Source organism: Apteryx mantelli, chromosome 21 (assembly GCF_036417845.1).
Source record: "Apteryx mantelli isolate bAptMan1 chromosome 21, bAptMan1.hap1, whole genome shotgun sequence".
NCBI classification, from domain to species: Eukaryota; Metazoa; Chordata; class Aves; order Apterygiformes; family Apterygidae; genus Apteryx; species Apteryx mantelli.
The window spans coordinates 9,398,236-9,412,602 of record NC_089998.1 but is presented as its reverse complement, the minus strand read 5'-3'; the positions used below and the strand labels follow the sequence as shown (position 1 = coordinate 9,412,602).

The window sequence follows — 14,367 nt, the reverse complement described above, 5'->3', positions numbered from 1 at the left end:
GGGAAAGGAACGGGGGTTCAACCGGTGAGATTTTGAGGAGAGCCGTCTGGAAGGGGGGAGGCAAAAAGAAAAGAAAAAAAAAAAAGAAAGAGATGGCTAATGATGTGCTAAAATGCAACAGCACCTTCATGAAATATTCACTGCTTTAAACACGTCTAATATTAAAGATTAAATGTCCTGGGATTTGTCCTAGCGACTTCGAAGCATTGATTTATGATCTGTCAAAAGCTGCTAACCTCATGATTCATAACGGGAGAGGCAGCAGCATTACTTCTCCAAAGGGAAAGAGCTGGGAAGGAGACATGGCGTTAACTCCCGCCAGAGTTCAGCCGCGCTGGAGGAGCCCGCCTAGCCTCGGGGCCTGGGGCATTCTTGTTTTAAGGAATGCATGTCCTAACGGCTCCATCAGTGATTTAAAAAAAAAAAAAAAAGAGAGAGAGAGAGACAGAAGTTATTTTTTCCTTGGATGCTTAGCACGCAAGTTTCCTCAGCCGCGCCGTGGATCATTAATTCCTGGCGCTTATTACATAACAAATATATGCTCTGCAAATGAGAGACATCTCGAAATGCTTGCAAAGCAAAGCTGGGAGTCTTGGGGCACTGGCTCATCTCAGCTACCGCCATGGAAATTACAGCAAATCAGCCAAACACCTTCACAGGTTGGCATCAAATGGCCCGAACGCCCTCCTTCGTTATTGATGGCTGCAGATGCCAAGGCGGTTAACCCCTCTCCTGCAGCGCCGGCGAGTTTATTTTGTTTGCCGGTTTGTTTACTGTTCAGTCAGTTTGGTGGTGGAAGGAGAAACTCTATCAACCTGCAGAAATATTGATTTTATCGACTCCAATCCTAGACTTCCAACAGCTACGGCTGGCACTCAAGGCTTTATTGGGAGGTTTATTGGGACATTTATTTCCCTAAGCGAGAGGGCAAACCCCGGCACCTACTCACCTTTCTGTGAGGGTATCAACAGGCAGCAGAGAGGTGTCGCACAACGGGGAGAACCATGCAAGGCACTGAGATCATATACCTGCCCCTCACCAAGACCACGTGGCCCATGGGTCCAGCTCTTCCAGGGAGATCCACACACGATTTGCAGAGTTTCAGAAATCCCATTTAACCAGATGTCGCCCTCTTTAACCAGATGTTTTAGGATCTATTTCAGACCTATTAGTGGGATTTTCAAAAAACTCAGCAGAACCTGTGGTGCTCCTACAGGTTTTCATGAGCGTTTGCTTTTTTAGCACTGCTGGGCACCTACCAAGTTCTTTGGCTCCCCAAACACCTCTATTATTTTCTCTCTTTTCTCGGCCCCTCTGGCCGTGCTGCAGAGCCAGCACTGACACAGCAGAGCTCATCCCCGCAGACCGAGAAACGCTCCCTTGGCAGAGCTGAGTCCCCGGAGTGGCAGCAAAGGGGGTTCCCTGTACCTCAAAATCCTCCTTTGCAAAAGCGCATTTTCTGAGGGGTGGACTTCAACACGCTGCTAAAATAATGAACACCAAAACGACAGCGGTCTTGTCTCGAGCTGCTAAATCCTGTGTGCTTCTGAGGGAAGAAAAGTTATCAGCTCAGCATCGCTCGGGTTAAGTTAGGATTCAACCCGAGCTTAAAGTGGGAGACAGGCTTTGACAAATAACCAAACCTGAAGCTGGATGCAATTTGCACCAGTTCCGCACACGTCTCGGTGCAGCATTCGGCTTCTGCAACAGGACAAATGACTCGGGATCTACAAAATGCTGTGAAAAGCATCCTATTTCTGCAACCAGACACCCGCACTGTGCACAATGGTAAAAACACAGACATTCATCTTCCTTTGAATTCATAACCCACAAGTCAGGTTGGGTAATCCACAGAAAATCTCAATCTATTACAGCAAGAGGCAGGATCGCTGCTCACTTAGTTCAAGCTAGAGCAGGTGCCTCTTAAGTTCTGGATGCACTGAGCTGGATTTTTGGTCTGTCAGTTAACAAAATGCTGGGAGGCAGGAAACACCTCTGCCACTGCAGAAGGAAAATGCACAAACTGGGAAATGAAACACCGCAGCTCTAGTAGAAGGCTCAGAGAACAGGTTATTCATGTTGTACGTGCATCTGTTTGGAAGAGAGAGGAGACATGAGTTCATGGGAAGCAACAACACCCTTCTGCATTAGATCAGGCCAGAACACTGCTCTCCATCCTGTCTCTATCTGGGAACAGGTCATCAGGGACAGTCTTTGCTGAGCACAGAAAAGCTCCATGGAGACCTTCACCTGCCCGGGGCATGCTGGCTGCCCAGCCCCTCGCCCCAGCTCGGCAGGGCTGGACCGGGAGAGGCCACAAAGGCTGGCAAAAGAAATGCTCCTGGGCCCAGTCAAGTCAGAAGTTTCTCAGGAAGTCAGAGTTCTTTTTCTCCCAGAAATCTGCTTTGCTGGGTGGTGGGTGAAGGAGAGGCGAGAAGCGGGGTGCCAGGAGGCTTTTCCCAGGATGGGTGGCACAGGGCAGCCCCCCTCTCCTTCTCCCCAGGAACCCCTGAAGCCACAGCAGCTCCTCCTGCACCCCACCACGTGGCTTGTCCTTTCTGCAGCCCAGGGCATCGCTCCGATGCCTGCCTCTTCTCTGCTTCGTTTCTCTCTCGATTGCCTTGTTTGCCCCTTATTTCAGTGCCTGTTGCCACAAAGCTGTAGCAGCTCCCTCCTTCTAGCTGCCTGCTATCCTCTGCAAGAAATCAGCTTCTGAATCTACCTTTTTTTCCCCAGGCTGCATCAGAAAGGCATCTGGACTCTCCCACTGAGATCAGAAACCCTTGGGCAAAGTGGGATAGGGAGCTGGAAGAGAAACCGAGAGCACCTTTCTGTTCACAGCACCAACGGGTGACACAGATGGGCTCCCTGTCCCACCACTGACCACGAACTGGCCAGCCTGGGACAGGCATGCACTGAGAAGTCTGGATGTAACAGCAACAGCAGCAAGGAGAATGACTGGGAGCCTATTTCTGTATACAGCTGCTGCTCCTGTTCCTGCTCCCCCTTCCCCACTTTCAGAAAATCTCATCAAAGACTGCACATCCACGACTAATTACAGGTAACACAGAGGTCTCGGTGCGAGTTTCTGCTCAGGGAACGAACCTTTATCTCAACCAGCAGGACACCCACCAGAAACTCTGGAGATATCTCTCACATGCAACCTCCCTCTTTCTGCTGCGCTTTCATTTCCATAGAGGCTGCTGGTGACTACTGATAGCTCAGATCAAAGTGTCAGAGCCAAGTGCAGCAAAGCAATGAGCTGCCACCTGGGGTGGCAGCGGGATGCTCAGCCCACCACACCTGGACGTCTCTGTGCATGCGCTGCAGCAGAAGACCTGCCAGCAGCGAAGTGACTGTGCAGCTCCAACCTCCTTTGGCTCTGAGATGTTAGAGCCATTGCCACCATCCTCTGGAGTGACAGAGCCGGGAAGGTGAAAAAGATCTGGGGCCTAACCTGGAGGAACAGGATAGTATAAGAACATACCTAGCTGGTTTCGGCATGCAGTATGAGCTTCCTCTGCCAGTTTCTGGGCATGGGTAGGTATCCTCGCTTTGCCCGTGCTTCAAGCTAGCTAAAGCACTGGAGCTGCAAAAAGGCGGACCTGGAACAGCCTGCAGCCACTGTTAGCACCCGCAGCCACGTGGCTTTTGGTTCCAAGTTAGCCCACATAGAAGCTAGCTCCCACCTGAAGGAAACAGTAATCCAGCACAAGCCACACTTGGGCTCACCGCCTCCAATAGCACACGCATGCTGCAGAGGAAACTACTGGTACACTGGAATAAAACCACCCTCCAGTCCCTGCACCTAGACCAGCGCAACAGGGAGTTTTAGCTGTTTTCAGCATTATTTTCTAAGCAGACTTATTCGTTCTCTTCACCCACCGCACTGTGCTGCTGTTCCTCCTTCTGAAATGGAAACTGGGTCTCGTGCTGTGTTTGAAACCTTCCCGATCATCTCCTTCCTCAGCTTCTCCCAGGGAACAGCGGAGCAGGGCTGTGTGAAGAATCCCACACGGAGGAGGCTCCCGATCCTGCCAGCGTGCCGGGGTAATCCTGTTAGCCTCATTAGGGTGAGATGATCTGCTGTGATAACGCTGCCAGATCCCCTTAATCCACCAGCCCAGCACATAGCACACTGCGGAGGCTCCTGGAGTCTCTGGGCTCCCAGGAAAGCTGCTCTTCGATGTCATCGGGATTTTTATTTACGAAGCCAAGGGCTTTTGACACTGGTGGAACAATCCTGTGGCTCCTCAACCTCATTCCCATGTCACTGATTTTGGGGATTTCCTTTTCTGCCGCAGCACCTCCATTGGACGCGTTAGCCCCACGTGAAAGTGCTCCGCTCCTCCTGGAGGGACGCGGTGCTGGGGCAGTGCCTTTGCCTTTGAAGCCACTGTCCTGGGGACAACGTCCCACCTGCAGCTAGGCCTGAAGTTTGCTCCTGTGGGTTGTGAGCTGAGGGAAGGTTTGGGATCCCCTTCACAGCACTTCTCACGCTGGTCAGGGGCTCCCTGTCCAGACGCAATTTCCCTCTCCGTGCTAAGAAACTCCAGCGCCATAAACGGGCACCTTTGATTTGCAGGTGCATTGCACACGTGGGCTCATGCGCGCTTCAAGCCTGTCCCCAGCCCTCCAGGATAGCATCCAGGGACAGTCAACAGGCCAGTCCCTGCAAAGCTCTCTCCAGGCCGGCGGACCGGAAATCCAAACGACCGCTTCCAGCCCTCCCGGAACCCAACGCCGTCTCCGGCTCGGCAGCCCAGCTGGGTCGCCCGCCCTGCAGAGCCAAGCACGGACGGGCCTCTTTCCTGCGCGCCACCCGCAGGCGTCCCCGGGGCCGGGTTGAGCTCCAGCACAGCTGTCCTCCTAACACTGCCTCTTGCTTCGTGCCTTTCCGCCCGCCTCGTCCGCAGAGCGCCAGGAGAAAGGGGCACCAGAGGGAGGAAAGCGCCGGGGAGCGAGAAAGCCCAGCTGGAAGCGGCGGGCCGAGGCCGAGCATTATTCGGCGAACACAAGCCCTCGTTCAGCGGCCCCGCTCGCAGCCCCAGCGCGGCTGACTGCGCCAGTGTTCGCGGCGCGGCCGCGGGCACAATGCCCTTCTCTTCCGGGGGAGCTGCCAGCGCGGGCAGCCGGACGGAGAGCGGCAGGCGCGTTTCTGCGCTCGCATTGAGCCATCTCCAGGGTTACAAGCCCGCTCCGATAAGGCTCCCGGCTCCGGCAGCCGGGGGAGGACTCGGGCGCCCCTCTCCTGCTCCCTGCGTTGCCGGCTCCGGGCTCCTTCCCCGCCGTCGGGGAAGGCAGCCTTCGTCCTCCTGTGTGGACAGGAGGGCCGGCCTGCGGGGCACGTCGTCACGAAGAGCGCGGCCGCTGCGCGATGCTGCTCTCCTTCCGGGCACGCGAAACCGAGCGGAGCTGCTGCTCCCACCGCTCGGCGACGCAGCTCCCGAGGGACGGCGCCTCGCTCGGCAGGGCACCCGTTCCCCAGCTGGAGCCAAAGGGCAGCTGCAAAGGGCATCTCCCGGCCACGTCCCCCACAGGCGCCGCTTTCCAGGCCACCAACTCGGTGTCCGGCGAGGGCAAAACCCTCTGTCCGTAGCGGGAACCTAGGAGTCTCTGCCGGAGCGGAGAGGACCACGCACCAGCACTGCAGCAGACCTGGGTGCTCCTCAGATCCCATCTCAGGCCAGATGCACCAGAGACCCAGCTTGGCGACCCAAGAGGCTCTGCTGTCCCTGGACGTGGCGCACTGAAGTTCACGGCGACGCGCAGGATGCTGCCATCGGTCCTGACTGACAGCCGCAGAGCAGAAGCCCAGAGGAGCAGCAGTAAACAGATCAATGCAAGTCGCTCCGTCCCTCCAAGAGCTACAATCGCTTCCCTCCAATAATGAAGCTGTCGAGGCCTCAAAGTTTCATAAGCATCCAGAGGAAGCTCTGGATTGATTTGTCCTTTCCTAAGGGTCTGAGCTCCTGGCAGAACGTCACAGAAACAATTTCTTAATCCAGCATCTGGAGAAATTTTGAAACGGGTGAATCAAATCGTGCTGTCCGTTTGAAGAGCATGCTTTGGTCCTAAGGGCATGTCTCTCATCAGTACAGTTTGTTCTTCCTCACCATTTACGGCGTATCCCCGACCCTCAGTAAAAGCAGCATGCTGCATGGTTCCCCAGCGGCTGGGGAACAACGTGGCCCCACGTCCGTGCTGCCCTCCCCCAGCCGCAGGCAACGCTCGCCGCCTTGGCTCAGCTCCACCTCCCTGCCTGCAGGACCCCCTTTGCACTTGGATTTGGCTACACCACTGCACCCGTTCGTGTCCGTGCAGCGGTCCCACCGGCGCTCTGTACCCCTTCCTCAAGGGGCCCCATTTTCTAGAGCGTGCCGTCTTCTGCAGTTTGTCGTTCCACGCAGTGCTCGGGGGCCTTGGAAAGGTGCCCTGGGAACACAGTTACCCATTGCACTCTCAAAGCAGTTTTAGCCAGAGGCCACAGAGCTGCGATAACCCACTGAGGCACGAGGAGGTGCCATGGGTCCACCAGAGCAGCATCTCCTCTTGCTCCCAGCCAGCCTAGGGCACATGCCCTTGCTATAACCTTCTAACACGTGCGCAGGCTCCTTGTGCTGAGCTTGACTGACTCAGGGCTTTACGCTCGAGCCAGCTGTCCCCTTGGGTGGCCAAGCGGAAGCTAAAAAACTGGCAACGCAGCAACTGGGATGCAGCGGCTCCAGCTACAACGGGGTATCAGCTGCCAATTCGCTCTGGAGGTGCTGGGGTACCACAGCACCGCCACGCAGCCAGGCTGAGGCCAGCTTGGCACCGAGGGAAGGGTCTGGAGCTGCCAAGATCACAGTGGGAGGCTGCCCAGATCTGGTTGCCTTCAAGACGGCAGCGGGATGACCATACCACTCGCAGGCCTTCTCGTGACAGGTGATTTCCCAGCACGGGAAACACAAACATCAGGAGCCGTATTAGAGGTGCCAGGGAGATCTCAAATGCCATGTCATCCCTCAGATGGGAGTTTCTCTACCTGCAGTCTAGCACAGGGCAATAAAGTACTGAACTAGCAGCTATCAGCACTTGCCACACCAGTCCGGCTCCTGGGAGCATCTCCCGGGGCTGCTCGGGTGCCTGAACCACCTGCTGCCGCATCTCCCACACTCTCATTCCCCCATGAAGCAGCAGCACTCTCGGCGGCGATGATGAAAAGGAAGGAGAACTTTCTCGGAAGGGGCCAAGATACGCATGTGCACCAGGTTTCATGCCAGGGTTTCCAATTCTTAGAGCTTCAGAAAGTTAAAAAACCTTCAAAAAACCCTCCATCAAGAGTTTGCTGTGCCTCTACGGGATGGCACAGTGAGGGCCCTTTTTGAAAAAGAGATTCAGAGAAAATTAAACACAGGCAAGGATGAAAAATGGTCTTAATAGATCATTAAACTCCCAACTTCAATGGACAAGTGCAGAGTCTTTAGAGAGCTGCTGCCCGAGTCAGGGTTAGCCCCTGGCTGTGGCTGCGTTGCCTCGAACAATTGCAACTGCAGCGAGTGTGCCAGGGAAAGCGCTCTGAAAAGCTTCTCTTCTAGCCCTTGTTATCTGCTGTTTCGGGCTTTTGAGGATGGCATTTTCCAGACTTGGTCCCCAAATAATCCTGATGAGAAAGGCAATTCCGGGAAAAGCAGTTTAGCTCACAAGGAATGAAGGGGAAGGAAAACTCTTTTTCCAGTGAGAAACTTCTTTGCTCCAATTCTTTTCTTAATCTCTGGGAGCAAACGGCTAATATGAGGCAAACCCCTTTTGGGGGAAAATGCTGCACATGTCCCTTCCTGGGCAGGCCAGACAGACCCCGCAGCGCTTAGCCCACGCATGCTGAAAGCCTGGTGCCGCATGATGCTCTAGTTACCCCGCACGGAGCAATAGGCCACCAGGCTGTCTTGGAAACACAACTTGCGGCTCTAAGGTGACTCCCATCTGGCCAACCTGGAGTCGAGGCAGAGGGCTCAGCTCCACCAACACCCACTCTGCATGCGGAGGTATAACTTGGAATTAACTTGACAGTCATCCCTCCTCTGCTCCCATTGAAAGTCACCCTCTTTGCCCAGATGCATCAAAGCACTTAAGCGCAACTTTGGAGGACTGCGTCTGGGTTTACGTTCTGCACAGATGTTATTCTCAATATCATTTGCTAAGCTCCTAAACTGTGCAGCTAAGGAAGATCTTCACTGGCACACGTGCACAGCTGATGCAAGCAAGCAGCAAGATCCTGAACAGGCTGGCAGTGCATGAGGGACGGACCCTGCCGGTGTCACGACTGCTTTCCTCGGGGGTGAGCGCAGCCCCAGCATTCGCCTTTGGTGGCTGAGAAGGGGCCTCTGGCTGCTTGACGGGACGCACAGATGGGCTGAGCAGGTGAGCTGGGCCCAGGAGCGGTTCCACACTACAGACCTCATCTCTCCTCCCTCCTCTCCGCGGTCTTTAGACAAGCTCAGAAATGCCATTACAAGAACATTAGCAGCTGCAGGATTAAACACACTAACGGCAGAAAATGAGAGCGTAAAGACAGCACAGATAACCTTAACTCAGCCCCCTTGCGGGCATACATTTTGTGTGCTGTTTATGTATAACACTTCAGCCTGAAGCTAAATTAGCTTGGGAGTTAACTGCCTCCTGCCCTGCTCGGTACATAAGGCAAGCTGTGCCGCCACATGAAAAGAAATCGTAGATTACATGGTTTTTGACCAAGTTATTAAACTACATACCTTAGAGAGACAGGAGCTCATCTTATAAAAGTCTAAGTCAATAAAGACACCGGGCTGTTCCAACAGCGAAAATAGCAGAAGTGCACAAGAACAAACTAATATTACCTGATGTGCACAAAAGCTGCATGATATTAAATTGAACTCTGAAAAAAAAGAATGTTTTCACACACACAAATACACCCTCACCAAGGTTGGTCATCTCCCGATTTACATGTTCAGCCATATGACCTCCAAATCCTCTTAACAAGTGCCTTTAAAAATTGGGTGCGTTTAAAAATGACTTTCATCTCTCTCCTGCCTGCAAGACCCCTGCCTCACCAGGACAGGAATACCATCTGCAGCTCTGGTGACAAACTAACCCATTTTGAAGATGATGGAAATGGTTTTTTTTGCCAATTTCTAGAAAAGACCCTTCGCTCCCACATCTTATTCAGTTATTACAAGCGTGTCCCTATTGTTCTGTGGGTGGAATCAATTGTGGATGCAAAGGAGAGAATTTCGATGGGTAAGTGCCTGATTTATGGACGGTAAAAAAAAAACCAACGCATTTGCACCTGCTAATCAAGGTAGCTATCCATCTCATTTATGCCACTGTTCTGGCAAGCCTGACAGCACAAAATCAGAGGCTGTTTTTTCCAGCTTTTGGCCCTGAGGGATCAATTCTCCAGCAGGCCTCTTAAGCTATGCCCACAGAATATGCAAGTGAATCAATTTTGTGCATACAAAACAGGTAATTGTGCTCACAAATCAGACTTTGCATACGCCACCGCGAACGGATGCCCTCATAACCGTTACCAGTGCCGATAAGGGAGGCCAGCGAAAAAGCAGCACTCCTGGATTTTATGAGAAGGTATCCCAGTGCGTGGCACAAATAGCAGCACTAGCAACATACTCAACATCCTTTGAAAAAACAGAGCGCAAGGAGAGTTGACCCTGAGCCACAGAAGACGACAAACTTTCCCTATTCTCAGCTTAAACAGCACCGTCAGAACCTGCCAGCAAGATGGGGTGTTTTGGCAGAACCTCTCCAACAGAGGAGCGGCTCTGATCTACTGCAGCTTCACTGCATGACAGACCGCGGCCCGATCCAGAAGAGGTGCCTGGCTCATCCAAGCTGAGCAATGGCACCTTGATGCAGGCAAACAAGGACCCAGCCACCGCACTTACCATATAATGTCCGCTGACTGGAGGTGAGGACCCTCAGCAGAATCCAATTTATTTATTTATCTGTGACCATTTCAGACAAAATGGCTTGGCCATTTCTGAGGAGGAGGGGAGAAATTATATTTTGCTCATGTGTGGATGTTGGTGCTCTCTTTGAAAAGCTCTGATGAGCTCGTACTTTGCATGATAGGGCTGAAATTTGTCAGGGGGCAGCAATCATTCAATTAAAGAATGAGTCACACTGCAAAGACACAAGGGAAGGCAAATCAAGGTCAGGCAAGCACAGCATATTTTGGCATTTCCTAGTGTTTCAGAACTACAGTTTTCAGTGTTGATTATTCTTCATATTGAAGTAGTACTTGGTGGCTTGAGTCATGAATTAGCCCATCAAAGACAGATGTTACATAAAACTCAACCCCAGAAGAGTCTTCTGTCCTGGGAAGGGGTAAGAGTGGAGTCACACCAGACAGTGCACAAGTGAACCGGTGCCCTCTGATCACCTGTGCCGTGAACCCTCAGCACTGCCGCAGAAGAAGACTCCTCCTCGCAGAAGTGGAAGAGGTCTGCCTATACCTCAGAGGCGAATTACAGCAAGGAAGCTTTGGAACAAGGCTGTATTTACACTGCAGTGGCAAGTGGTCTCTAAGGGGAAGACTGAAGTCAAACTAGCTGCAAGTGTGCTAGAGCACCTCAAGGCTGGCCCTGCTGGTGTTCGCGGGGAGAAGCCTTCAGGGCGCTCATTTCCCAGACACGAAGAGCCTCATACTCTGTGCAACCGCGCGTCTGCCCAAGGCTGATGAGGCACCTTCCCTCATCACTTTGGTTGAACTTTCAAGCACCACCTGCTGCCAGGCTCCTTCTCCTGAATGCTTCACCCAGCCCAGAGAGGACTGAGGGCAGGGGAAACCCCCAGCATACATCACTTGGGATGCTCACAGAGACTGTAAAATTCCTGGGGTAAGGTAGGGTGTCAAACAGACACTTACAAAGGCCTAATTTTCAGTGGGTGGTTGCTCAGCTCTTCATAAAGTTTGGACACCATTAAAGGAGTCTCAGAGTTAGGCTCTGAAAATCAGTAGCCCTACCAGCCTGTGCTGCTCTACCCCTGAAGAAGCAGCTGGCGTAGAAGGAAGAAAGATTTTGCACTATCTACGTGCAAATTTCAAGGCTGGAAGAAAGAGGAAAGAAGCTGATTTACAAATTCCAGCTGGGGCACCTGCCGGTTCAGATCCCAGCTGCTCTGCCCTTAGCTCCGCTCGCTGCGCTCAGGGAATACGCTGGCTCAAAGCAGCTCACACGAGGCCCTGGGGAGAAAACACGCATTGCAATATGCCACATACTAAGCTCTGCCACCCGGCAAGCCCTGGTGCTCCACCAGCTCCAGGGCAGGGGCTGCTCGCTTGCTCTTTCCAGTGACTGGTGACCCAGCGACGTGAAGAATGCAGCAGGCTCCAGCAACAGGCTGAGCTGTCGCCACCCCGGGTTTCTACCGCCAATGCACTGGGTACAGCAGAGAGGACGGAAAACGGGGAAGGGAGCTACAAAGCGGCCGGCGAGGTTAGGATATAGCGCAGTTAGGATACAAAGCAGAGCACCTCCTGGGATAATGAGCACTGTAAACCAGATCTGACGCATCCTGCTCAAGCATGGGGCATCCAGCAGGAGAAACAAGTTGCTCCAGCGAGCGAGAGGCACATGGGGAGCAGCAGCTGGGCAAGTATGGCAAAACAGCAGTTTTAAAAGAGCAGAGACTGCATGAGGATTAAACTAGTCCTTTTTGATGCCAAGGACAGCATGGGGCTTGCAAGCAGAGCTGCAGGGCTCGTTCCAACCGGGAAATCACGTTTTACCTCCATACGGTCTCCCCGTGGTTTCAGCCAGAGGCAGAATTTTTTTCTTTTCTCCTCCCCTGAACCAGGGATAGGTGAACTCATCTTCCCTCTCCCTCAGAGGCGGCTGCATATCACAGATGCCTGAAATGATTCTTCTGCATTAGAACATGCGGAAGAGAAGAGCCTTCTCCCTGCACCCTCTCCATCTGCTTGGGAGGCTGCTCCCGACCATCCAGCCGTTCTGGGGATCGTAGGTGATATTGAGGGCTTGTCCACCTGGGGAACGCAGCTAGAATAGTTATTCTGCTTCAGCTATGCCTGTCAGTGTCTCCATGCAGACAAGCCTTGAAAAAACAGACTACCGAAAAGGGAATGTTGTCTTGACCAGGAAAACGGAGCTATGACAACACGTATGGTATTATGATCTCAGCTGAGAACGGACAGATGAAGACAGAGGTTACGCCCAGTCCACACCTTATTCATGATTCACAGCTCATGGTTCAGGAGGATTTCTTCCTCTCAGGACACCGTGTACTAGGGGCACAGCCCATGGCAGGATGGAGCCTTCTCCTCAGCGAGCTGTCCCTCTTCAAATCCACTGGCAAAACCAGGAAACAACGTCCCTTCTAGCAATCAGAAAGTCTCACACACAAACACAGAGGTAGCAGAGAAGCTCTCACTGCCAAAGGAGGAGGGAAATGGCCCTCACGGAGAGCCAGGAGTTAACCTGAGAAAGGTTTCTCTGCAAGGAGTCGGGACCATTTGCATGCTCTTTAGATGCAGAGCATGCCAAGAGCAACAGGGCCACTTCTCTCCACTCTGCCAAGAAGGCATCCAGAGGTGAGGCACTGGGAAGCAGGAGCTCTTCTCAGCCCTGCAGGGGCATGGCAGGCCCCTCATTACAAAAAAAGCAGCACACCCACAGAGCCACCTTCACACACCAGGGCCTGTCCCCTCATTATCTGCACCAGCTGAGATGTCACCTCACAAGAAATGTCACTTGGCCAGGGTCACACACCTACTCACGCATGTATTTCCCACCCTGTACCCACCCCTTGCCTCATTCCCTAACTGTACATTTCTTGTCTTCTGCAGTCCTGGCTCATTGCAGGCATCAGAGGCAGGTTTCTCACTGCACGACTTGCATGGTGCCCGGACAGAACAGGATTGCAGGTGCCTGTAGCTCCCATGGCGTACCAGGAGTGCATAGACCAGGAGGAGAGCATGACACTTCTCCTTTGCCTGGCCCCACATCTTAAGAGTCCTAGCACAACTGGCTGCTGCTTCACAGGCTATTGGTTTTGTGTGTAAGCAGAGCACACATAGGAAAAAGGTCATTTATATATTAAGAAAGACAACAGACCCTGGAACTCTACAAGGAAGGGCCAGAGGAGAGATCAAACCTAGGTCGCACCAGGCAGAAGCACTAACAAGAAATGCCATGCTCCGCAGTGGAAGAGTTTAAAAAAAAAAAAGGGGAAGGGGCCAGGGCTAAGCTCATAATTAGATTTTCCAGCCTGGACAGTGAGATAGCTCAGCTTAGAAGCAGCTAAACTCCGTGCACCTGCAGTCCTTCCAGCCTTGCCAAAGAACCGATAGGTCAACTATTTCTAATCCCCCTCCCGGCGCACACCTTCTTAACACCTTGCTGATGGGGGTCATCACTGTATGACCCTGCTGGTACCTTTCAGTCCTCTGCGCCTAACAGCAGGTAAAGTACAGGTAAACCAAGCGTGCGTCAAAATACAGACAGACCAAACTCCTCCCTCACATCTCCAAGCTTTGTAAGGTCTTCACTCTTCCCAGGCCTCGCTTACCTGTCTCTTGATCACAGAGTTGTTCACAGGCATCAGTGGTCCTCTGTCCACAGAGATCTCTCACCCAGGGGGAGGTGGCGTTGATCTGATAGTAAAGGGAAAGCTTAGCTGGATTTAACCAGTCGGAGATGTCCAAGTAGCTCCCCTCACTCACCACAAAGCTGCTGCCTGGAAGGTGGGGAAAAAAAAGTGCTTTAGGTGAGTGCAAGAAGAAAGCAAAGCATTTTACGTGTAAGGGGAGCACATCATGAGGAGGAAAAAAAGATTTCTTAAATAAGGCACTGAAGAATTAGTATGCTACACAACAGAACTTCCGAGTTAATGTCTCATCATTTCCCATAACTGATCCCATAATCTGATCTGCCGGTCCCCAGTACGCCTCTCCCCTAACATGTACAGTACCAAAGCAGGGACCATTCCTACAAAATGCTGTGAATTGCACAAGGAAGGCCAGTTGTGGACTTCCCTGCCCTCTCTGATGGATTATTCAGCCATTTTCACCCTTTTTTCCTGGTTTCTCTTTCAAGACTGTTGCTCAGAAAAAGCATTTGTCCCAATATCAGAGCAATTCTATTTTTCAGGAGCTGATGTGAGGCCAAGCTCAACAAAATAATACTAAATTCACCAATATTTAGATCCAAAGAACTTCAGTTGTCTGCACAGTTCTCTCCATGCGAATGTGCCCCAACCAGTAGTCCATCATCTGGGACACTGCTCTATCTGAGATACCCCCATACTACCAAGTATCCCAAGATCCTGGATTTGATTCCCAGCTCTCTGCAGAAATATGGACAATTACTC

General features: G+C 52.4%; 1 protein-coding gene across 1 annotated transcript in view; it reads right to left on the bottom strand.

Annotated features, from left to right (window-relative positions):
* The window catches only part of ASTN2 (astrotactin 2), a 433,335-nt gene that overhangs the window by 238,603 nt on the left and 180,365 nt on the right, over positions 1-14,367 (bottom strand). The window contains exon 7 of the mRNA XM_067309282.1: positions 13,567-13,734. Coding sequence (XP_067165383.1) covers positions 13,567-13,734 — 168 coding nt within the window. The remainder of the gene's footprint in view (positions 1-13,566; positions 13,735-14,367) is intronic.